This window comes from Spinacia oleracea, chromosome 3, assembly GCF_020520425.1.
Source record: "Spinacia oleracea cultivar Varoflay chromosome 3, BTI_SOV_V1, whole genome shotgun sequence".
NCBI classification, from domain to species: domain Eukaryota; kingdom Viridiplantae; phylum Streptophyta; class Magnoliopsida; order Caryophyllales; family Amaranthaceae; genus Spinacia; species Spinacia oleracea.
Genome location: NC_079489.1, coordinates 131,173,431 through 131,197,502, shown reverse-complemented (window position 1 = coordinate 131,197,502; position 24,072 = coordinate 131,173,431). Strand labels below are relative to the sequence as shown.

General features: G+C 37.6%; 1 protein-coding gene and 1 long non-coding RNA gene across 2 annotated transcripts; one reads left to right on the top strand and one right to left on the bottom strand.

Annotated features, from left to right (window-relative positions):
- Positions 1–186: 186 nt before the first annotated feature.
- On the bottom strand, positions 187–3,522 carry LOC110779587 (agamous-like MADS-box protein AGL104). The gene is made up of 11 exons (XM_056840802.1): positions 3,245–3,522; positions 3,017–3,070; positions 2,863–2,881; positions 2,619–2,680; positions 2,450–2,477; positions 2,296–2,357; positions 2,088–2,187; positions 1,450–1,500; positions 1,221–1,345; positions 822–1,113; positions 187–699 (listed from the first exon to the last, which is right to left on the bottom strand). The coding sequence occupies exons 1-11, from the start codon at positions 3,427–3,429 to the stop codon at positions 490–492; spliced, it is 1,188 nt and encodes a 395-aa protein (XP_056696780.1). The 5' UTR covers positions 3,430–3,522; the 3' UTR covers positions 187–489.
- On the top strand, positions 1,107–17,347 carry LOC130470520 (uncharacterized). Its single transcript, XR_008931055.1, has 4 exons — positions 1,107–14,213; positions 14,288–14,629; positions 14,709–14,782; positions 14,931–17,347. It is a non-coding gene; the product is annotated as an uncharacterized lncRNA (long non-coding RNA).
- The last annotated feature ends 6,725 nt before the right edge of the window (positions 17,348–24,072 follow it).

The following is a 24,072-nucleotide window of genomic DNA, read 5'->3' as shown; positions in this document are numbered from 1 at the left end:
GACTGCAAATCATGACTGCAACCGCGCAGAAAACTCTCTACTCCAGATTAAGCTACTATAACCGTAGAAATAGTCGGTGATCTTAAGCTGTTTTGCAATGCTTTTTTGTCAAGATTAATAATCTTTGCCTAATAAAGATCTGAAACTAGATGATTATGACAAGTCAAAAGTTATTAGTACTCACTCTCAAAGATCCGTGACAAAGTCCTTTATAATTAAAGTACATTAAGTATTGATAGGTAGTTTTTCAACTGTTGATTTTATACAATTAAGTTGCAAAATGCTAAATATACCCACTAGTATATCATTTAGTCAAGCATCATGCACCTGTTTTTGAGGGGGGAGGGGCTTTAACTAAGTGGAAAGAATCACAAGCACACGGCTGCTGCGCCTTTAGAAACAGCCAGTAGGCCAGTAAGTTACAAGGCTTACAACAATCGTAATACAAGGGTATCACAGAAACTATTAGGATTTAGGAGTATATTTGCATCATTGCATATTAAGTTGTGGAATTTTATGGTCAAAATTTGATGCAGAGGTGGTGGAATGATCAGCAGAAGCATCTTCACTGCATCCGACTCCCACACCGCCTCCTATTACTCCACATCCCATGGTTGCAGAAATCACTTCTGCTTGCTGTCCTGTAACAATATCAGATATTGCTCCTCCTACACCAGCAGGTACCCCTCCCATTTCGTGCTGTCAATTATATATGTATCAGTTCAATTAGCACTACTTGTATCTTTTCATCTGAATTTCCCCTTAGATAAATTAGTTATGTTAGTATTATTAAGGTAAACAAACCAAAGGGTATCTAATACCTTGATAAGAGAAGAATAAGAGGTGGTATTAGATTGCATAAAAGCATCGAGAAGCTCATTAGAAGTGTAAGTCTGATGCCATGTTGAAAGTCCTCCAATCCCTCCTCCTGCAGTCTGATCATGAGGATGAGGATGATGTTGGTGTTGATTATGTTGTTGATGAACAGCTGTTGTCCCTCCCATCTGATTGTTTTTCTGATCCATGGGAACGTTTATGGCGTTCCCCCCTCCTCGCTCATGAGTGAATGTTTCATATATTGTTGTCCCTGGTATTGCTGAAGAATGATTTGGCCTTCATTTTTGTACCAATTCAACATAGATCCAGAGTAATAGTCATTCATAAGGTAAAACCCAAACAAAAAGTTAATCATGTTTTAAGAAGTAACAAAAGAAATTCACCTCACAGCAATGGTATTAGAAGGGTCAGAGCTAGTGAAAATTTGGGCTTGGTTGTGACCATTTTCTGGCAACCAACCCATGTCCTCAAACGACGTTGGCATCCCTTCACTTGTATCCAAGAAAATCTTGCAATTTCATAATGAGAATCATACTTAGCCGAGGTATTACAACTTACAAGCACACAAAGCAAAAGAGAATATCATTGATCAGTATGAGTACTTGTATTTACCTGAACACCTGCAGGGTCATAGCTCGACATATGATTGCTCAACAAGTATTTCTGCAAAGGAAAGAAACAATTAAGATGAACAATAGAGTACTTAAGGCTCCATTTGGCAGCTGTAAAATATTTTCGTGGAAAATAATTCTCCTCTTTTCAATCATTATACATTGTTTGGTTTGACAAGGGATGAACAATTTTCAATAACTCCCTCAAAGGTGGAAAAACCTTTTCCAACAAAGAAAAATCAAGTAGTCTATGTCTTAAGTGGCATAGAACTTTCCAGAAGAGTTCACTTCTTGAACAACTTAGCGAATGGGTTGGCAGCAAGTTGTAAGAAGGACCTAGATGATTCTTGACATGTTTGTCTTCTAGACAAATTGTATATTATTATTAGTCGAGTTTCATCTTTGGAGATTGGGATCGTGGTTTTCCCCCTTATTGTCGAGAAGGGTATTTCACGTAAAATCGTGTGTGGTTTGTTTTTCATACTTTGTTTTCTTCTCGTTATTATGTTTATAGTTTCTCTTTCCCAACAATTTGTAATTGTGTTTCAGAAAAAACGTTTTACACCAAACAAAAAGATGAGGTGTCAATAATAAGATATGACATCGGAATTCTTCACATCAGTGTGTCTAAACTAATACCTTTCGTTGAGAGACGTGTGATAAAGCATCCATGAGGTTCTTCTCACACGATTCAAGCTCTCCCATTGATGTGAAGCCCATTGGATCCGGTTCATAAATCCTAATTATCACATTGTTCAACATTCAGGTTAATCATTAAAACTCAACAACAACCATTTCTAAAGAAGCATAGACATTGTGTTGGTAGTCGTAGACAAAGTTCTATAACCTTAATTGATCCTCAGCCATCTGAAGCTGGTGTTGCAAGTTATTCACTTCTTGCTGAAGATCCTACATGAAAAATAAATCCAATGCAATATGAAACTTTTAAAAAAGCAAAGTTTTTGTTGATGGTAAAAAAAAGAAGATAGATAAATTCCAACCTCCAAGTTTGAGTTACATGCTCCTGGGCTGCAGCAAAATCATCTTGGCCATCAGGAAAAGTAAAAAAAAAAAAAAAAACGACATGAACAAAAACCGGTAATTTAGAACTACTAGTACATCTTAATTAACAATCTTGAAAGGAGAGAAATAAGAATGAGAGATACGAACTTGGCAAGTTGAAGAGCAATGTCATTTTCCGTCTTGAGCTTTTTGAGAGTGCTGAGTAAGTACTACACCAACATTGAAATTGAATGATTATTTCCAATAACGGGACGTAGGGGTACGTGTACAAGGGTAAGTAACGAACAATATAATCAATACTCGTAATTAGATGGGATGGTAAAAGGAAAGAATTCTCTTTTCAATATAGGTTCATTATTACAAAATTAACAAAGTATGTAACAATATTTACCTCTTTATTATGAACGAAGCTTGAAGGGTTGGCAGAAGAAAAAAAATTCACTAAAAAGGTCAGTAATTAAGTAATTGCACTATTAATCCTTACGAGATAATTTCAATGAAAAAAATACCTAAAATTAACAACTGATAAAATGAAGAAATCTTACTTTCCCCTGTCATGGTCTGGGAGATTAATGTAACGCATTAATACATCCTCAATTCTAAACACGAACACACCCAAATTCCCAAATTCAGAAAAATAAATAAAACAATAATTAGTCCTCCATTAAAAAAAAAAACTAAAATAGCAAAATATGCGTAAATTTAATTAAACCAATGCTAAGAAATAATAATAATAATAATAATAATAATAATAATAATAAAAAAAAACAAACCTTTTTCTACCAGAAAAATGGCTCAGACGGCCGGAAGGGGAGAACATAATAAGGGCAATATCAATGTCACATAAAATAGACAGTTCATAAGCCTTCTTGATGAGTCCATTTCTTCGTTTGGAGAAGGTAACTTGACGATTGGTAGTGTTCTCAATCCTTTTTATCTGAAGTTTAACACGACCCATAATAACGAGAACAATAACAATAACGAGAATAATAACAATAACAATTACAGCAATGTAATGGAAGAAACAGAGGATGGATGTATTATGCGAAAACGAAAGAAACAGAGGAATTGATCGAAGTGGGGAAATGGGAATGGGGAAAATGAAGGGACAAGAGAAAATAGAGATGCGATGAAAGAGGAGAGGAGCAAAGGATTTACGCTCAGGATTTCAAGAGTTTTCAGTCAAATTATTTTTTTGTTAAATTAACTGTCATGGCGATTTGGCGGGTGATGTGGAAAACCCCATGCATTTATTACGCGTATGTATATTTCCAATGGTTAGGGACGATACATAATCTTCTTTGCGGCGTTGGAAAATGAGATAACACAATCTACAATAATTACGGCCAGCGTATCAGTATGCAACCAAATTTTGAGTATTCAGTGAATTACATTATGGGTAATTTTTATAACTTACTTTGGTTTACTTTTTACTCCCGAAATACTCACACAATTTTGACTTTTACACTATTTACATAGTTTATTCACAAATTCTTATTTACAAAGGGTGTACAATAAATATTGTACAACGGAGTAAAAGTTAACTCAAAATGTTTAAAAGTTAAGCTTATATAGGTAAAAATTATCTATTTTTTAGTGACAATTTTTTTATTTCAGTAAAAACATATTTATTCAAAACCACTAATAATGTATAAAATTAATCATTTAATCATTTCTATCAATTTTTTTTACTAATATAAAAGTTAATCAAAACTAGGTTAAAGTTACGAAAATATGGGTAAAAGTTATCTTGGTGTACAATAAATTTATTGTACACCTTTGTGCGCGCAAGACCTTTTGTAGTTTATTTTGATCCTACTTTATTTCTACTATATATGAAAATAATTGTGAGTATATATAATATATTGTTGTTTTCATCTTAAAATATGTTTTTAAAATATTAAAATTTTATAAGTTTTTATAATTAAAGATATTGGTGGTCAAAGTTGTGCATTGACAAACGTGTCCAGTCAAAACGATGCGAGTATTTTGGGACGGAGAGAGTATATTATAAAGTACTTTTTGATGGATAAGCATTTTAAAGAGCTATATTACCTTATAGTTCACTTTTTACATTACTAGTGATTTTGAAGGGATAACTTTTATTTCAAAGAAAAACTTTATCACTAAAAAGAACTTTCGCTTATATCGGTATAACTTTTAAGTATTTTAGTGTAAGTTTCCATTCATCTTACAATGTTTATTGTACACTAAGTGTAATAAAGAACTTGTGTTACGCTAAAGACGGTCTTAGGCCGTGTTGAGCCTGCGTGCCTTGGGATTGAACGAGTCCGACCTACGCCATACCCACATGTCTCGTGTCGGGCCAAAAATTTCAAAAGGGCAGCTCGGGCACGACTCGAATCTGCATGCCCTCGTATCGGGTCGTGATGGGTCTTCATGTTTAAGCCTAATTTCACTAAACTTAATGTGATTTGTCGTGTCGTGTTGTACCTTGTCGCGTGTTTTTTTAAATAATTGCAGCCCGATCCACGACTTCATGCTCGTGTTGGACGTTCTTTATATGCCCATGTCGCGTCTTGCTTTTTCAGTGTTGGTCCACGCCAGTCGTGCCTCGGCCAAACATGAACTAATGCCATCTTTAGTTTATGCATGGACGCATGGCAAAATCGATTGTATATAGTATACCCGGTTATATGATAAAAGTATTTTTCGATGTTATAAATGTTTAATTTTTTGCTACAAAAAGTATTCCGCGTTAATATTTGATTATAATTTTCATAACAATGTTTAATTGTATTTTCTTGGTTTCTTTTTATTCTTTACGTTTGGCATCATATATACACGAATTAATTAAGAATTATTAAAGTAGGAATAGATTCCTTTTTTTTAATGCAAATTCTATATTAATTTATTATTGCTTTTTCACGATAATCGACAAGTAGACAATTTAGCCTTGGGAGATGAATTGAAAACGGATTTCTACGAATATAAAATAAAACTAAGAAAAAAATGATGGGAACAAGTCAATTTTTGGGTCGTGTATCAATATTTGAATAAGTCTATTTTTTATACCCATCTTTTTAAAACAAGTCAAACCAAGTTGTTACCTGTTGTTGCAGGTTACGTATCAGGCAATAATTGTTTTTTTTAATAATTTTTCACACATTTTTCAAAACATATTTTTGAAACAATTTTCGGTGTAACTTAATTTTGGACACTTTTCCCGCATATATTTTGACAAATTCTTCACGACACATTTTTTGAGGTGAATTTTTTATATGTTTTCGAGGCGACTTTTTCAACGTACCTTCGAGACGACTTAATGACAGGTTTTCGGTATTTATATTTGTTCTCTTTAACCTAAAAATAAGTAGAAATTTTAATGACACCAAAAACCAACTTAAATAGAATAAAATTTTGATGCTACTTTTTTATGAGTTTTTCGAGGTAACTTAGTGAAATATTTTTCAAAGTAAATTATTGACAATTTTTTTGCGACATGATTCCTGATACAATTTTTAGGCACGTTTATCGAGACATAATTTTGACACTTTCCTCATGGCACGTTTTTCGAGGAGAATTTTTGACATATTATTAAATTGACAATGATCAGAGCAAAATTGACATTTTTATCAAACAATAATGCCAAAAACTCAAAATAGATCCTTCATTTAATTTTTTTTAGCTTCATTAAAATAAAAGAAAATTATAAAAATTACAAAAAATTAGCGTAGAAAATACAAAAAATAAAGTTAGACGTTTACCTATAAATCGTTCACTTAACTTAATTAAAATTGATGAAGATTCAAGTTTGAAATATAAAAAAAAAATTAACTCATTTTTAATAGACGGTCTAAATATTGACTTATTTCCATCAATTCTTACAAATCAAAATACTCGATACCGCGACCTGATCTCGTTTACCGCATGGGTTTCCTAGTATCACCAATAAAAATAACAAGAATCCGTCGTGTTACGTACCATCAAAGTCCCTTCAGAATTTGAGTGTGGTAACGTATTAAAAAATCAAAATCCCTTGTACCGCGTGGACAGAGATGGCGCCACGTAAGTTTACCGGTACCCCCCATGTCGGTAACAAGAAATCAACGCGCTATGTCCATGGTTCCTTCGGGTTTTGGGCGCAGTACTGTGTAAAAAAATATTGAATTTTCTTGGCATTATACATGGTGACTGCGGTTGAGGCAATGACATCAACTTTTGCGGAGCGAGGTAGTTAGGCTTTTGCTTCTTCTTTGTAGTCATGGTGTCCGATGACGATGGTGTGCGGAGATCCCCCAGTACGCTGGTGTGTTATGGTGCTTTTATTTAATTTAATCATCATGTGGTGTGTTGGTGAGGACGTTAGTGGTTAAGGAGCTAATGTTGGTCGTGTGGTTTGGGTGTTCATCAGCCTAACCTCGGACCGGACAGATCCAGACCAAATACCACAAAATTTTAATAATTCAAGACTCAGAGACTAGACCGGTCTATTTTTCTAGCCGAGACATTTTTTGAACACCCCAATTGTGACGCCGATGGTGGTAATGGTGATGATGGAAATAAAATGTAGGAAGTGAGGAGATGAGATTGCAATATAGATGGTGGACCATAGTGCACGATAAAGATGGAGCACCTTAAGAACGCAAATATGTAGTTAAAAAACATTACCTTACTTGAAAAGAACATGAATAATAATATGGATATTTTGATATTTACTACCTTAAAAATACACCATTTTTGTATTTACTACCTTATGAAAAATTTATTTTAAATTACTACCTTAAAGTTCCATTTTTTTTGTATTCACTACCATTTTACAGTTTTCTCATTTTAAAATTGAGATATCTCTTTCGTTTCTTAATCATTTTAAGTGATTCAAAGCTCATTCTTCTCATTTATGTGTAAGGATTCCATAGGGATCCGACTTTTTAACATTTCGTAAAAGTTTAAACAAATTAAATATTATTTGTAAAATTTTAAAATATTTATGAATTATCAAACGAAATTTTTTGAAATGACGTTCTCAATGAAATCCCTATAGAAAAAGGAAAATAATGAACTTTGAATCACTCTAAACGATTAAGAAACGAAAGAGATATCTTAATTTTAAAATGAGAAAACTGTAAAGTGGTAGTAAATAAAAAGAAATTGGAAGTTTAAGGTATTAATTTAAAATAAAAATTTCATAAGGTAGTAAATACAAAAGTGGTGTATTTTAAAGGTAGTAAATACCAAAATTTCCTAATAATATTTATATTTTAAAAAAAAGTGAAATAATTTTTTTATTTTTTTATTTTGATAACAAAAAAGTGAATAATATGTGACATGTTCTTCTGTCGCAATGTCATGATCTTTTACATGTGCACATATGTTATTTTAGGTGCACCATGCTCATTGCACACCACAATTCATAATCTACGAATTGGGTGAAGATCGAGGTTGTGGGAAATTTATGGTTGTGAGAGAAAGGAAAAGGATGGACGAGGGGGTGAAGAGAATATCCTTTATAAAGGATTAAAGGGTCACTGTAGTGGTTTTTTTTGAGTGTTTCATTTGTATTTCGGATACTTGTATTTCGAATTTTGTAAATGCAAGTTTTGGGACCTTGACATGTTCCAATTAGGATATGCCAAGAACACAAACTTGGTCAACAAAATTCGAGAAACTCTACACTTGGGTTCGACTTGATTTTCGCATTCCCACCCCAAAAGGGAGTCGAATGCCAAGGTTTGATCAAATGATTGAATATTGATTTGAGCATTTAGAAAATAGGAGACCCAAATTATAGGAAATAAGATAGAAACTAACCCCTACGGCTTTGGATTTTTGAACTTCGATGGAGTCGCCACCAAACAAGTTTTTGGGTCCGGTTTAGAAAGACCAAATGTGACCCGGGATAAGGCATTGGAATTGAAACAGATTGAAACTCGGGTAAGGGAACGAAATACTTATTTGAGTAAATTTTGCAATTGGTTCATACAATACAAGCATCATTTTCGGAGTATAATCCTAACATGACACTAAGGTTTAGGCGGGTGAGCATGCATAATTAGGACATTGAAATGGCTAAGTTTGTATGGTGATCACTTTGCTTTAAGTCAAATTTATGGAACCTAAACCGTTTTGTCTAAAAATTATCTTTGTTAAGCGTGATTAGAACTTGTAGATTTTTTTAGCATGTTGGGTGATGAAAACGATAAACAAGTAAAACATCATCAAAATAGAAAATAGAATGCGGAATTAGTAAAGATTATACATCACCACCTAGAAAAGGACTAGGTGTAAACCACATCGCCTAGAAGGACTAGGCGAGTAAAATTGCATAAATAGTAAGTGCGGAATTAAAATAAGCAATAAATAAGCAATAAATAAGCAATAAAGCATTGAACTTGTATAATAGAAGTTAAATAACTTGAATATTGAAAATCCGATTGAGGAACACTTGCTCAAATGTGATTTGGCTCCTCACGAATCCAATTGTATATTTAATCTCACTTTAAAATGAGTTGCTCATTAAAAAGTATCATCGATTTTGCACATTAAATATTGAAATAGAACTTGAATATAGAACTTGAATATAGAAATTAGGAGATTTTTATTCTCAAAGGCCAAGACTTTATGTAAAGGCTCCACCTTTGGTAAACTCCATACTTGTATTTGATTCTAGTTTTAAGGGAATGATTCCCATTGAAACATCATTGAATATTTGAACTTGAAACTTTCCTTTGTACATGAAATTGGATGATTCATGTGTTCTAACTTAAAGAATGGGTTGCACTTCTTCAAGTATTATAGAACTTTGTATAAAGATTGAAGCTTTTTGAAAACTTGAGCCATGGTTGTTAGAAGGAATGTTTTCAAGAATGAAAACTTCACTTTCTTAACCAAGTTTTATTGAAATAATGCATAAAAATTGAATCTTGAACTTGAAATAGGAGTATGGAAGATCATTTGAGGATATTTTCAAGTATAAAATCCCCTCAAAGATTACCTCTTTAATACATAACCTAGTTCAAGTGAGTATGAACATCACATGTACATCTTTGGTTTTAGAAATTAGCAAAATAGATTAGAAAAATAATGGATTAGTAAGGATTCAGATTAGCTAAGTAGGCTAGATTGATTTCTCCAAGGTGATTTCCCAATTTCAAAATAGTAGAAAAGTTTGTGTTATTAGAAATTTGAAGATTTTAGAGGATTTGTTAATTGTAGATTGATTTTGGCATTACGATATTGTATTGATTGTGTGATTATCCGTCTCCTTGATGCTTGGGGGTTTATATAGAAAAATGGATGAAAAGACGACAAAAGCTTGGCGTCTGGCGCTGATGCCTTGCTGGAGCCTGGCGTTAGCAAACGCTGCCAAAAAAGGACGATGATACCGTCCTTTTGAGGCGCGCCTGATTTTTACCTTTGTACATTTGGATTGTACTGAGGAAGGCTTTCCTTAAGGAGGTTGCTTGTTTGTTTTTAGACGCAATTTCTTTGCGCCCATTTTTTACAATTTGAATCCGGTTTTACGGGTCGGTGCCTAGGATGCTTGGTTTTGTGGGTCGGCGCCTGAATTTGGATTTATTAATGTCATTTTGATTGGAAATGTGGCTCGGAGACCAATGGAGAGTTCCATTTTGAGCGTTTGTGTTTGAATTTCGGATTTGTGTTTAGAAATTGAATTTTGTACCAAGTTCCGGGATGGGAACAGACTTGGGGATTGGATTTTAGACTTTTGAACTCATCATAATTTCATTGTATTCTAACAATTTTGGACTTCCACTCGGAGTTGTACCAATCTTGGCACTAGGCTAATGGTTTTATCATCGACCTTGAGGAGAGACACAAATTAGGTGTCTACAGAAGCCCCACTTTGATTGAGTGTTCGGTGAGGAAAGCGCAAGTCAAAGTATTCAAACTGGGATGGAGAACGGTCAAGATGTTATGAAATCGAGACCATTCTTAGTACGTCGGTACCTTCATAAAACAAGCGTTAGAAAAAGGTCGAGTCTACCTCCGGCCTGGCTTGACGACTCAATCTTTGTGTGGTATGAACTGAAGGAAATAATGCCCTTGGTCCAAGTATGCATTCAATGTTAAGTCTAATAAATGCGGTTCAGTATTAATTAAACAAGTTAATAAATTCAGTGAGATCAAGTGAGCTGAATGCCTAGCTAGAGGCCGCTTCAGTTCAAGTGGAATTAATAATATTAGTCCACAACTTACTCTTGACTGAACCCGTAGGATCACACAAATAGTACGTGAACGGATCAAGTATTTAAGTGAATATATTATTCATTAAATACTCCATTTATCAACATTCGGAAACAACAGATCTCGGTTCCAGTAGGAGCTGAAATCGTCAAAAAGAAAAATATAGAATGCTCCGGAAATGATGATATTGCCGGAAACAGAAATATGGATCATGACGGAAATATAAACATTATCCAAGTCGTAGATGTTGCCGGAAACGGAAACATGGTTTGTATCGGAAAATATTATCGGAAATAGAAATGTTGCCGGAATCGGAAATATTGCCGGAAACAGAAACATTGCCGGAATCGGAAATATTAACGGAAACGTAAATATTTGTTCGAATCGGAAATGAATTTCGGAATCGGAAAACGAATCGGAAGCGCGACGTGCAAACGCTCGACAAACGAGCTTGCGAGACGCAAGGCCCAGCGCCAAGAAACCCCGCGCGGAGTAGCAAGGCATGGGCCGAGCAAAGGCAGCAGTGCCCAATGAGTGGGCCGCGTGCTGCTTGCTGCTACGCCCAGCGCGCATGGGCCGAGCAAGGCAGCAACGCCCATTCGTGGGCTGCGGGCTGCGTGCTACACGACCAAGCAACGTGGGCTCAAGGCCACATGTGCAAAGCCTTGGCCGGCTAGGTTGCTTGCGAGTCAAGTAATCGTGTTTTCCTAATTTTACTAAAATTAGATGTTTTAGGTAATCTGAAATACTTAATATTTGATTATCCCTAGAATTCTAATGTTATTAATTAATTATAATCCTAATGGATTTAGTTAATCGATTCCTAGTAGGATTCAAACTCTTCTATTTCCACCCTATAAATATGTGGTTCATGATTACAATTTATAATGCAATTCAATATACTATTCTAACACATTAGATTCAAGAGAGAATTTAATACTTTCTTATCACTATTGTGAGTTTCCCGAGTGCACATAAAACCTTAGAGAATATTCTAGTTGGTTGAATCTAAGGAGGATTCGAACGTGCTGTGGACTATCTACGGAGGGGCGACATTTGGAGTCCTATACTTGTTCTTGTTCGGTTCGTAAGCAGCTAGGGAAGGCACGCATCACATTGTATGTATACTAAATTGTGCTGGTTGACTATGTGGCAATTAATTTGGATTCCTGGTTTATGGTTTTTCGCATGAATTATATTGTTTATATTATTCATAACCCTATATGAACATCCTCTGAAAATTTTGAATTTTGAATATGTCGTTTGAGTTTTACCCGACTTGATCCACCGGCGAGTGGATTTTAGAATTTCCACTGGGGAAAGATTTGAACACATGTCGCGACGCTTCGACTTTCTCAGAGCGTGAGTCCGTTGGGAGTGTTTTGCTTAATCTTGTATATTTTTCGGGGTTTGGACGCTTGAGATATTTATCCGTTGTTGTAGCCGAAACAAATATATACCCGTCCCTACCGGAAAGAACTTTGATTTGCTGTTTGATGCTTGGAACAGAAAACCGTAGCAACAAAACACGTACGTTTAATACAGGGAGGTGCGCAGAGATTTGCGCATGCGCCAACCTTGGGCCCAGCGCCTGGAACCAGGCAAACTCCTGGCGCAGGCTTGGAGTTATAAATACCCCCGTGAGCTCGGCTGCATTTGCTCATTCTTGCTCATTTTTTTCTCAAAATTTTTCTCTTATTCTTTCTCTTGCTCGTTACAAGGTTGCTCTTTGCCCCTCTTACTTCAATCCATGTAAGTATTTCAAGTTTTTCTTATGAAAATACTTAGGTGCATGTGTAGGATGTTTTCTTGTATTTTGAATTGCTTTTGTGTGTATGTGGCCTAGAATTGTTGCTCCTTGGGTATATATGATGAAGGGATCTTGATTTTGTATGTGGAATTGAAAAGTGTTGAATTTTTTTACCACTTTTGGGGGAGGTCACCGATACCTAAGGGATAGATATATTAGAAAGGGTTGATGGTATTATGTATTTCCAAATGCTGGAATGTTGATAGTAGTAGGTGCTAGCTTCTTGTGCTTTGTATTGGAAATTGTTTGGTAGCCATCTTGAACATGAACTGTTGGAATTTGGAACTTGGAACTTTGTACCTTGTATTTGAATTTTGTATTGGGAATTTGTAGATGCCTTGCCTGACATGGCCTTTAAAGGGGGTAACAATTTTTTATGCGTGGCTCTCCGTATTTGTTTTGAGCATAGATCTTGAGGAGTCTTGTAAGGAGATGGTAGGCTTGGCTAGCCTAGGCTTGATGTAGACTTGAAATAACTGCTTAGGCACGAATAGCCTAGGCGTTGGTGTAGACTTTGAATATTTGTATGAGGATCCTTGGCTGTAATTGTAATGCCACTAGGGATGTTAAGTTTTGAAAATCGAACAAACTAGTATAAGATAGCCCCCAGGATTGAATGTTGACTTTTTATTTGAATATTTTAGTAAGCCTATTCTCCGTACCCGATGAAAAATTATCGAGAGCTCGCTTAGTCGGGCTGCCGCGGAGGATGCCTCTGGCATGGAGGTAAGGGAGCTAGAGGACGTTGAGGTCGGGGGTTTGGTCCCGCATGAGAGGACCATTTTTTACTACAGTGGCTGGAGTCCGAAGGATTTAGTCTTCAACCGGACATCATCTGTCCCATCGGCCGGCTATGGGCGTGGTATGCTCATTGTATTTTGCTTCGGTTGAATTCTGTTTGGATTATGCTCATTTGTATTGACTTATTGTTATTGTAGACCGAGCCCGTGGGTATCCAAGTATTCTGGTATCAGAGAGAGCTTGAGAGATCTTTCAGGTATATCCAGGATCATGAGGATACGAGAGTTTTTTTGGGAACGATCAGGCTTTGCCCCGTTCTGGGAGGCGGTCCAAGGCTTCGAGGGTGTCGCCGGGACACATGTCCTTTTAGAGTGGTGGGGGGACACCACTAACTCGGTCCACATGCGTTGGGGAGAGATTACGATCACCCCTTTGGACTTTGTTATGATTACGTGACTCCATTTTTCTGAGAGGGAGGTTGCATTTAACCAAGACTTGAAGTGGGGGCAGTCCGGGTGTCAGAGATTTGTTGGGGCTTGTTGTGAGGAGATTGGAGCGTGAGGGTAACTCGTGTCCCTTGATGCATATTTTGGCTAGTATTGAGTTGCCTGGTGCAACAACGAAGCATAGGGTTCACATCTTATTGCTAGTGCCCGTTTGCCGGATGTTCATTCCGGGTAGGAACAGTCGCGTACTGATACGCTATTTGGGATCCTCTGAGGAACAAACTTTTGCATAAGATGAAGAACGCTTCGAGGACTGCCTTTTAAGACCCGGCTGCCATGGCTGCTATGTGGAGAGTGTTGGAGGTATTTACGACTCCTTTTGTATTTTGCATGTGTATGTTTGACTGATTCCTCACTTGTTTGCAGATTTGGGCGTATGAGCATTTTCTTGGCATGGTGCCTGCTCGCCCTCATGGTGCGGCTTACCAGTTTGCAGCTTCTTGGCGGGGAGCAGAGCGTACCCGTGATACTATGCAGGTATTCCGCAAGGCTTTGCGGACCACACCTATTGATGAGGTATGATTGTATCTTGAAAAATCCTAAACTTCTTGCTATTTCTTGTATATCAATTGAACTTTTTGTTTTTATAGGTGATATTCCGCCGCTTTGATGGGGTGCCCAAGCCTGAGTCGGCAGTTCGTGCCCACTTTTTGACTAGGAGGAGGGTACTGATTCCAGGGCTCAACTACCCTATATGGTATATGGGTGAGCGAGTTTCCATCCAGCATAGCTCTACATCCTAGCTGGTTCCTTTCGATCCTCCAGAGTCCATGATGCTGAGTGTTCCGGCTGCGAATCGGTTCTATGTGACAGTTTTGGATCAAGGCGATGCTGATTCGCTGTGTCTTCCCTGGGAGGGTTTTGTAGATAAGGGGACTAGCTACCAGGCCTTCCTAGATAGGCTTGCTCCAGCCGTCTGGTTCGAGCGACCGGTAATTTTGAATTTTTGTACCTTGTATTTTGTACTTTTGAACTGTCCTTTTGTACTGACTCTGTTGATCTGTTTGCAAGTTGAGGAGGCGTACCCCGATGATATCCCCTATGCTGACAGGGTTCTCCGTTATGCGGATGATGATGGGAAACAGGTAGAGGTTCCTGTGCCTGAGGCTCCTTCTTCGAATTGGGTGGCTCCCAAGGCCATCCCTTAGTGCCCAGTGCCTGGTTCTATTTTAGATTTGACCATTGTACCGTTATATTGTAATTTGGAAATTAAAACTTAAATTTCATGTGCAGCCTTCTCGCGGAAAGGTACACCGTTGGATGGTGGTGATTGACTCTCTGAAGAGGCATTGCGTGAAGCTGACCAAGAAGCTTGCTGGCCGTGGTCGCACAGTGATTTTCCTATTTCCGTGTTATTGTATCTTGAATTTTGTATGTTGGAAATCGGATGCTTGAATTTTGAATTTTGTATAGGAGCGCAGGGAGGCTCGTAGAGAGACCCAGGGTGCCGATGAGCACGCGGAGCAGACTGAGTTGAACTTGGATCTTGGCCTTAATATTGCTACAATGGGAGACTCTCGGAGGCACTCGGATGTTGGTGGCCTGAGAGATGTGGCTTCCTCCTATGATCAGGCTGGCAGGTATTCATTCTCGTATGGGGAGACTGGTGGTCAGGCACTTTATGTGACTCCTCCCGAGGGTTGCTATGGGGTGGGCAACTCTAAGCCATGGGGACCCGACTATGGTATGTCATCTTGGGTTCAGTTCCAGGAAATGGAGCGGGTGCGTCTTTTAAGGAGATGGAGAGGCGGCGCAGGTTCGATGTGGCTTAGCAGGCCTACCAGTTCTATTCCCGTTAGCAGGGACCTCTGTAGTTTCCTCTTGACTTTCTCGGCCAGGGATCTAGTACTCTTCGTATTTCAGAGCAGGAGCCAGCTATCCCGGAGACAAAGCTTGATCGGGATGTGGAGCGGTACATGAGCCGGAACAGAGGCAAGGCACCTGCTGAGACTCTGGTACTAACTGATGATGATTCAGACTGATCCTACATGGTAGCGAGATCTAGATTTGCCGGTGTAACACTCTAATAATTCCTTGCCTTTATAAAATTATTTTCCAACTTAAAATAAAGGAATTACTAAAGTATTACAGCCACCGTGATAACGGTTAAGACTAGTACCAGAATTACGCAGCGGAAATAACTAACATTCAAAACCTTAAATAGTAGTTAATGGCCTCCATACAAATTGGAACCATAACGACCCAAAACCAAATCCGTTAAAAATCCATTAACTAACAGTTTAAGTAGTTTAAGTAGTCTAGACTAATAGAATAACAGAGTTTAAACAATGAAGGAGAAAACAACGCTCAACCAAAATCCCCATGCTAGATAACTTTTCTGGCAAGTTATATCTACAAACCTGTTATTTGAAATCTACTCCCAACAGCACAAGTGCAATGGTGGATCATCATAGGGTCATTAAGGCGAAGGCCATGACCAAAGAGACATGAAGCACGAAGTCAACGAAAGCTGAGTACGAACAAGTTAGAATGAAATCCTAGTACTAACATGCTTCACTCGAATAATAAATAATCCACATGAAAAAGCCATATAATAAACAATTAATCATGAAGACAAGACTCGACTCTTGACACGACTCTTGACTCCTTGATTAATTTAGAATAAGCTTCAAACGGGCCTAAAAGAAATATCCATTAAAGGAAGGGTGTTGGGAGGCCACCAAACACCAAAATATAAAAATAAACCACTTGTCGGACTATACCGACGGAATTCCAGCGCATAAAAAGAAATGAAACAACGTCTTGTATCATTAGTAGGAGTACAAGTTTTCCGGAAAGACTCCCCCCATTGTTCATACTCAAGGTATATACATTCCAAGAGTTTTAAAGCTTGTTCGGGTTGCATTTAACGTTTATTAAAATTTTATTGACAAGGTCAACTCGAGACACAACAAAAGCATTTAATAAACGAACAACCAAACAACACTTCTTTTAGATTCATTAGGACTTATGATCAAACAATCACGACTCAAGTGAAGTTACTACCAATGTTCATTCTCAATATACCATTGAGATTCCACAACATGCATGTTAACATGTGGTTGTGCACTAGGCACGAATAAATCCTAATTCAATTCACATAGACCTCCCAATCATACCCTACAAACAGGGTAGAATAAATAGTGCAACAAGGTACGAACAACTTGGCTCAATATATGCTAGACATTACGTACGATAACATAACAATATTCCCTTGCATGTGAAACAACCATACATGCATAAAAACTTGAACAAAATGCTTGACATTAAATTCAACGATTCTAAGTAATCACAACATGTTTGTTCACATAGAATTCATAAATTAAATAATAATCCAAAACATGTTCGTTCACAATATCAAACATGAATCCATAATAATCCAAGTCACATGAATCACAATAATAAAGTATCATATGTATCCTCATGGAAACGGTGGCCACCTTAGACATGTACGTAAGTACCTCGAATATCTAAGTACGGGGGCCACTTTGTGATCAAGGCTCTAGATTAGAAATCACCTCCTATAATTAAAATAAAGAAATTCAATTACTATTCATGTTCATTAAATTTCCAGCAACTTTATTAACTTTTAAACCACTTGAATTAATTAGAAATCAATCGTTTGTTACTAAAATAATAGTCCCAATTGAAAGATTAAAACCCTAACATGAAATTAATTTATTCCCATGCTAAAAACCATTTAAAATTGACACTTTAAGTCTTGAAAATAGTCTGAAAAATATAATTGATTATCATAATTAAAATAGTCATCTAATTATGCTAATCAATTAGTCATTAGACTTAGATTAAAACCCTAACCCTAAATCACTATTAAAACAAATTTAAACCTTCAAAAATCAACACTTTATTTAATATTTCAAATCTGAAAATTATAATACTCCAATTCAAAATATCCTTCAATATTCTAAACATATAAATCCTCAAAATTTGGTATTCATAAATCCCAGTAGTATAATCAATCATTATTCAATAATAATAATAAAAATCCATAATTTGAAAACATAATTTGAAATATAATAGATTAGGAAGAAGAGAATTATACCAATCCGGCCTATAGATCACGAATTAAATGTGATCGGGCAAAAAAGGACAAAAATATACGGAGTAGTGTGCATGCGGCACAACAGCAAGAATGCTGTTGCTTGAGGGTGTGGGGCGCGGGACGCGAGCAAGGTAGCAGCAGCACTCGACAGTGGGCGCGAGGCTGTGTGGGGCTTCAACGGTGAGGGCAGCGAGCAAATTAGAGGGGCGAGGGCGTCGAGTGCAGGGAAGAACGAGTAAGGGTGCTCGGCTGGGGCTGTGCGACGCGAGGGAAGGGAAGCAAATGGGGTGTGCGGTGTGGGTTAAGAAAAGAGGGAGATAGAAATCTTTCAGGGTTTAATGAATTGGGGATTTAATGAAACATAAGGGGTATTTATAGGCTTCCATAATCCCTAGTGGGCCAAGCTTAGTAAATTGGGTATCGGGCTTACATTTAACGATTGGGTTTGAATTAGGATTTTAAACTAGAAACTTTGGTTGGGCTTAACCATGAAAACGAGCTGGGCTTAAAATTAATTCAAACCTTTTTAAAATCGAAACCCAATTAATTTCCCAACTTATAATAATAAATTTGTTTTGTAATTAATTAAAATAATAAATATTCTAATTAATAAAAATACATTTAAATAATATTTAAATGCAATTTAAATGTTAAAAATCAGAAAAATGCTTTATAAATATAATAAAATATATTTATAATTACGTAAAAATACGAGGTATTACAGCCGGCTTGGCTTTTGTATTTGGATTGTTTGTATTGGATATTTCTGGTTCGTATTTGCGGATATTAGCATTTGTATGGTTTATGTTTTGGATATTTATATATTTTGGATTTTGTATTTGAATGATTTGGATATTTGCTGTGAGCCTTTTGTTTTTGTTTTCAGGGTTTGAATTGAACTGGTATGCGTTGTGTGTGATTTTGAAATTTGTAGGTAAATGTATGCATGAAAAATGAAAACATTTGCCCATTTTTTCCGGTGTATGAGGTATTTTGGTATTGGAAAAAAAAGCGCAAGTCAAAGTATATTCAACTTTTGCTAATGTGAATGCTGACTCGACTTAGGACGCCGATCTTAGGATTCGAACTTGACGTATGCATGATTTTGCAAACATAAACCTTGAAATTGGCCCCGAGCGCTGAAATTGGACTGGTTTTTGTAATTACTGGTGCGCGACTTGCAATTTTGAAGATTCCGTTCTGATTTGGACTAGCATTTAGCTGATATGTATTGTACTAGGTATTGAATATGAACCATGGTATGTCATAAAGGGGAAAATTTTGAATTGTCCTTCAGCCTGACCTGCGCCTCCAACGCCTGGCGCTGGAGCAGCTGTTTGGTACAACTTCGTAAATGTCTCGTGTTGTATAAATAGGGTGCTTTGGAGATGGTTTTCAGTGCACCTTTTGATAGGTTATGATTCATATGACAGTCCATAAATCATGCGGAAAAACCATAAAGCCAGGAAACATATTATTTACACATAATCATTTAGCATAGTTTAGATGCATACTCTTTGTTGCGTGCCTTCCCTAGCTGCGCCCGAACCGAACAAGAACAAGTCTTTAGGACTCCAAGTGTCGTCCCTCCGTAGATAGTCCACAGCACGTCCGGATCCGCCTTAAGATTGACCAACTAGAATCGCCCTTAAGGTTCTAATATTTTCGGTTGGGTAGGCAAGAATATTGGCTGATTTTTCTGCTTAAAAATCTTAGTTTTGAATACTTAAAAACTTGTATATAAATAATGACCCCTAGGCCTTTATTTATAGAGTTATGGAAAAGGAATCGCAATCCTAGTAGGATACGAATTAATTGAAATTAGAATCCTACATGAATTCTATTTAATTAATTTATCTAATTAGGAATAGGAATTTAATCACACACTAACTCTTGCAGTTTTAGGAATCACGCATGAGCACAAACTCACACACACACACGGCAGCCACAAGGGCTGCCCATGCGCATGCGAGCAGCAGCCCATGCAGCGCGGCCCACGCATCCGTGGCCTTGGTGCGCGCTGGGCTTGTGGCGTGCGTGCTTGCTGGGCGATGGCCCGGCTTCGTGCTGGGCCTTCGTCCGGCAGGCCTCGTCCGATGCTAATTCGTACGATACGCTTCCGATTAAATTTCCATTTCCGGAATCTATTTCCGATACGAACAATATTTAATATTTCCGATTCCGGAATTAATTTCCGTTTCGAACAAATATTTAATATTTCCGTTTCCGGAATTATTTTCCGATTCCGGTAATATTTCCGATTCTGACAATATTTCCGTTTCCGGCAATATTTCCGATTCTGGTAATATTTCCATTTCCAATAATATTTTCCGATACGTACCATGTTTCCGTTTCCGGCAACATCTACGACTTGGATAATATTCATATTTCCGATACGATCCATATTTCCGTTTCCGGCAATATCATCGTTTCCGGAGTATTCATTTCTTGCCTGTGACGATCTTAGCTCCCACTGAAACCAAGATCCGTCGGTTCCGAATATTCATAGATGGAGTATTTAATGCCATTAAATACTTGATCCGTTTACGTACTATTTGTGTGACCCTACGGGTTCAGTCAAGAGTAAGCTGTGGATTAATATCATTAATTCCACTTGAACTGAAGCGGCCTCTAGCTAGGCATTCAGCTCACTTGATCTCACTGAATTATTAACTTGTTAATTAATACTGAACCGCATTTATTAGACTTAACATAGAATGCATACTTGGACCAAGGGCATTATTTCCTTCAGTCTCCCACTTGTCCTTAGGGACAAGTGTGCATTTCCTAATTCCTTTGTCGCTCGATGCTTGCTCTTGAACATAAGGTAAGAGTTGTCATCCTTATTATGTCCAGAGGTGTTCCTCGGTTTCAGAGTTCAACTGATCAAATAAACAGATAATCATAGCCTATGATTCATCCGAGCACGGCCATGCATTTCACAGTTTCTAGCTCTCCGAGTGGCCTTGTACAACTTTTAAGCATCTCTTCCCGATTTATGGGAGGACAATCCCAATCTTGCGATCTTGAGATTAGACTTCGTTTGATAGGTGATTACCTGAGCGTTGCCTTTATAGCCTCCTTTTACGGTGCGACGGTTGGTCAACGTCAAGGCAACCAGTTCTCAAACAAGTAATCTCAAATCACTCAGGTATTGAGGATTTAGTGTCTAATAATTTAATGAAATTTACTTATGACAGACTTTCATCTCTTACAGTAAAGTTTCATAGGTCTTGTCCGATACTAGTCTTCCCAAAGTAAGTATCTATGCAAATGATTATGACATTGCCATGTCCACATAGTTCAAGAAACAGAACTACTAGTCATCTTGCATTCTAATCGTCTAACGTTTTCTATGCGTCCAATTTTATAGAAAACTCCGATTAGGGACCATTTTCAACCTTTGACATTCAAGTTCACTTGATAGACATTTCTTAGTCACAGGACTGGTCCTGACAGTCTATCTTGAATATATCGTCAAGTTGAAGGGACTCATCATTTAATAAACCACAAATTAAATGGAAAAATGAATTTCTTTCATTTATTGTGAATGATTAACCAATAATGTTTTACAAAGATTTAAACTCTAAAACTTTAAAACATTAAACAGAGACATCAAAGCCATTCTCCAATATGCTTGATTCCCATAGCTGCAGTGTGCGAGTTGTGCTTCGCTTGCGGCAGAGGTTTAGTTAATGGATCTGATATGTTGTCATCAGTTCCAATTTTGCTTATCTCGACTTCTTTTCTTTCAACGAACTCTCGTAGAAGGTGAAATCTACGAAGTACATGCTTGACTCTCTGGTGGTGTCTAGGCTCTTTTGCCTGTGCAATAGCTCCGTTATTATCACAATACAGGGCTATTGGTCCTTTAATGGAGGGGACTACACCAAGTTCTCCTATGAACTTCCTTAGCCATATAGCTTCCTTTGCTGCTTCATGTGCAGCAATGTACTCCGCTTCAGTTGTAGAATCCGCAATGGTGCTTTGTTTAGCACTTTTCCAGCTTACTGCTCCTCCGTTGAGGCAGAAGACAAACCCAGACTGTGATCTGAAATCATCTTTGTCGGTTTGGAAACTTGCGTCCGTATAGCCTTTAACAATTAATTCATCATCTCCACCATAGACCAGGAAGTCATCTTTGTGCCTTTTCAGGTACTTCAGAATGTTCTTGGCAGCAGTCCAATGCGCCTCTCCTGGGTCTGACTGGTATCTGCTCGTAGCACTGAGTGCGTACGCAACATCCGGGCGTGTACATATCATAGCATACATTATTGAACCAATCAATGATGCATATGGAATCCCATTCATTCGTCTACGCTCATCAAGTGTTTTTGGGCACTGAGTCTTGCTTAGAGTCATTCCATGAGACATGGGTAGGTAGCCTCGCTTGGAGTCCGCCATCTTGAACCTATCAAGCACCTTATTGATATAAGTGCTTTGACTAAGTCCAATCATCTTTTTAGATCTATCTCTGTAAATCTTGATGCCCAATATGTACTGTGCTTCTCCTAGATCCTTCATCGAAAAACATTTCCCAAGCCAAATCTTGACAGAGTTCAACATAGGAATGTCATTTCCGATAAGCAATATGTCGTCGACATATAATACTAGGAAAGCAATTTTGCTCCCACTGACCTTCTTGTATACACAAGATTCGTCCGCGTTTTTGATGAAACCAAAGTCACTGACTGCTTCATCAAAACGTATATTCCAGCTCCTGGATGCCTGCTTCAATCCGTAGATTGACTTCTTTAGCTTGCATACCTTTTTAGCATTCTTTGGATCCTCAAAACCTTCAGGCTGTGTCATAAACACAGTTTCTGTTAAAACGCCGTTTAAGAAAGCAGTTTTGACATCCATCTGCCATATTTCGTAATCGTAATATGCAGCGATTGCTAACATTATTCGAATAGACTTTAGCATTGCAACTGGTGAAAAGGTTTCATCGTAATCCACACCGTGGACTTGCCTGTAACCTTTTGCAACCAATCTAGCTTTGAAAACTTCAAGTTTCCCATCCTTGTCCTTTTTCAGTTTGAAAACCCATTTGCTTCCAATGGCTTGGTAGCCATCTGGCAAATCGACCAAATCCCATACTTGGTTTTCAGACATGGAGTCTAATTCAGATTGCATGGCTTCTTGCCATTGCTTGGAGCTAGGGCTCGTCATAGCTTGCTTGTAAGTCGCAGGTTCATCACTTTCAAGTAATAGAACGTCATAGCTCTCGTTCGTCAAAATACCCAAGTACCTTTCCGGTTGAGATCTATATCTTTGCGATCTACGCGGGGTAACATTTCTAGATTGACCATGATTCTCACCAGATTCTTCTAAAGATCTCTGAGTTTCATCCTGAATGTCATCTTGAGCATTCTCTAGAGTTTGTTGTTCGACTCGAATTTCTTCGAGGTCTACTTTTCTCCCACTTGTCATTTTGGAAATATGATCCTTCTCCAAAAAGACACCATCTCGAGCAACAAACACTTTGTTCTCATATGTATTGTAGAAGTAATACCCCTTTGTTTCCTTTGGATAGCCCACAAGGATACATTTGTCAGATTTTGGATGAAGTTTGTCTGAAATTAATCGTTTGACGTATACTTCACATCCCCAAATCTTAAGAAAAGACACATTTGGAGGCTTTCCAAACCATAATTCGTATGGAGTCTTTTCGACAGCTTTAGACGGAGCTCTATTTATAGTGAGTGCAGCTGTATTTAGTGCATGTCCCCAAAATTCTAATGGAAGTTCGGCCTGACCCATCATTGACCTGACCATGTCTAGCAAGGTTCTGTTCCTCCGTTCTGACACACCGTTCCATTGTGGTGTTCCAGGAGGAGTCAATTCTGATAGAATTCCACATTCTTTCAGATGGTCATCAAATTCATAGCTCAGATATTCACCGCCTCTATCAGACCGCAGTGCCTTAATCTTCTTGCCTAATTGATTCTCTACTTCACTCTGAAATTCCTTGAATTTGTCAAAGGATTCAGACTTATGCTTCATTAGGTAGACATAACCATACCTACTGAAGTCATCAGTGAAAGTGATAAAGTAGCTGAAACCACCTCTAGCATTTGTACTCATTGGTCCACATACATCTGTATGGATTAAACCCAATAGTTCATTTGCTCTTTCTCCAACTTTAGAGAAAGGTTGCTTTGTCATTTTGCCAAGTAAACATGATTCGCATTTACCATAATCCTCTAAGTCAAATGGTTCTAGAATTCCTTCTCTTTGAAGTCTTTCTAAGCGTTTCAAGTTTATATGGCCTAATCGACAATGCCACAGATAGGTGAGATCTGAATCATC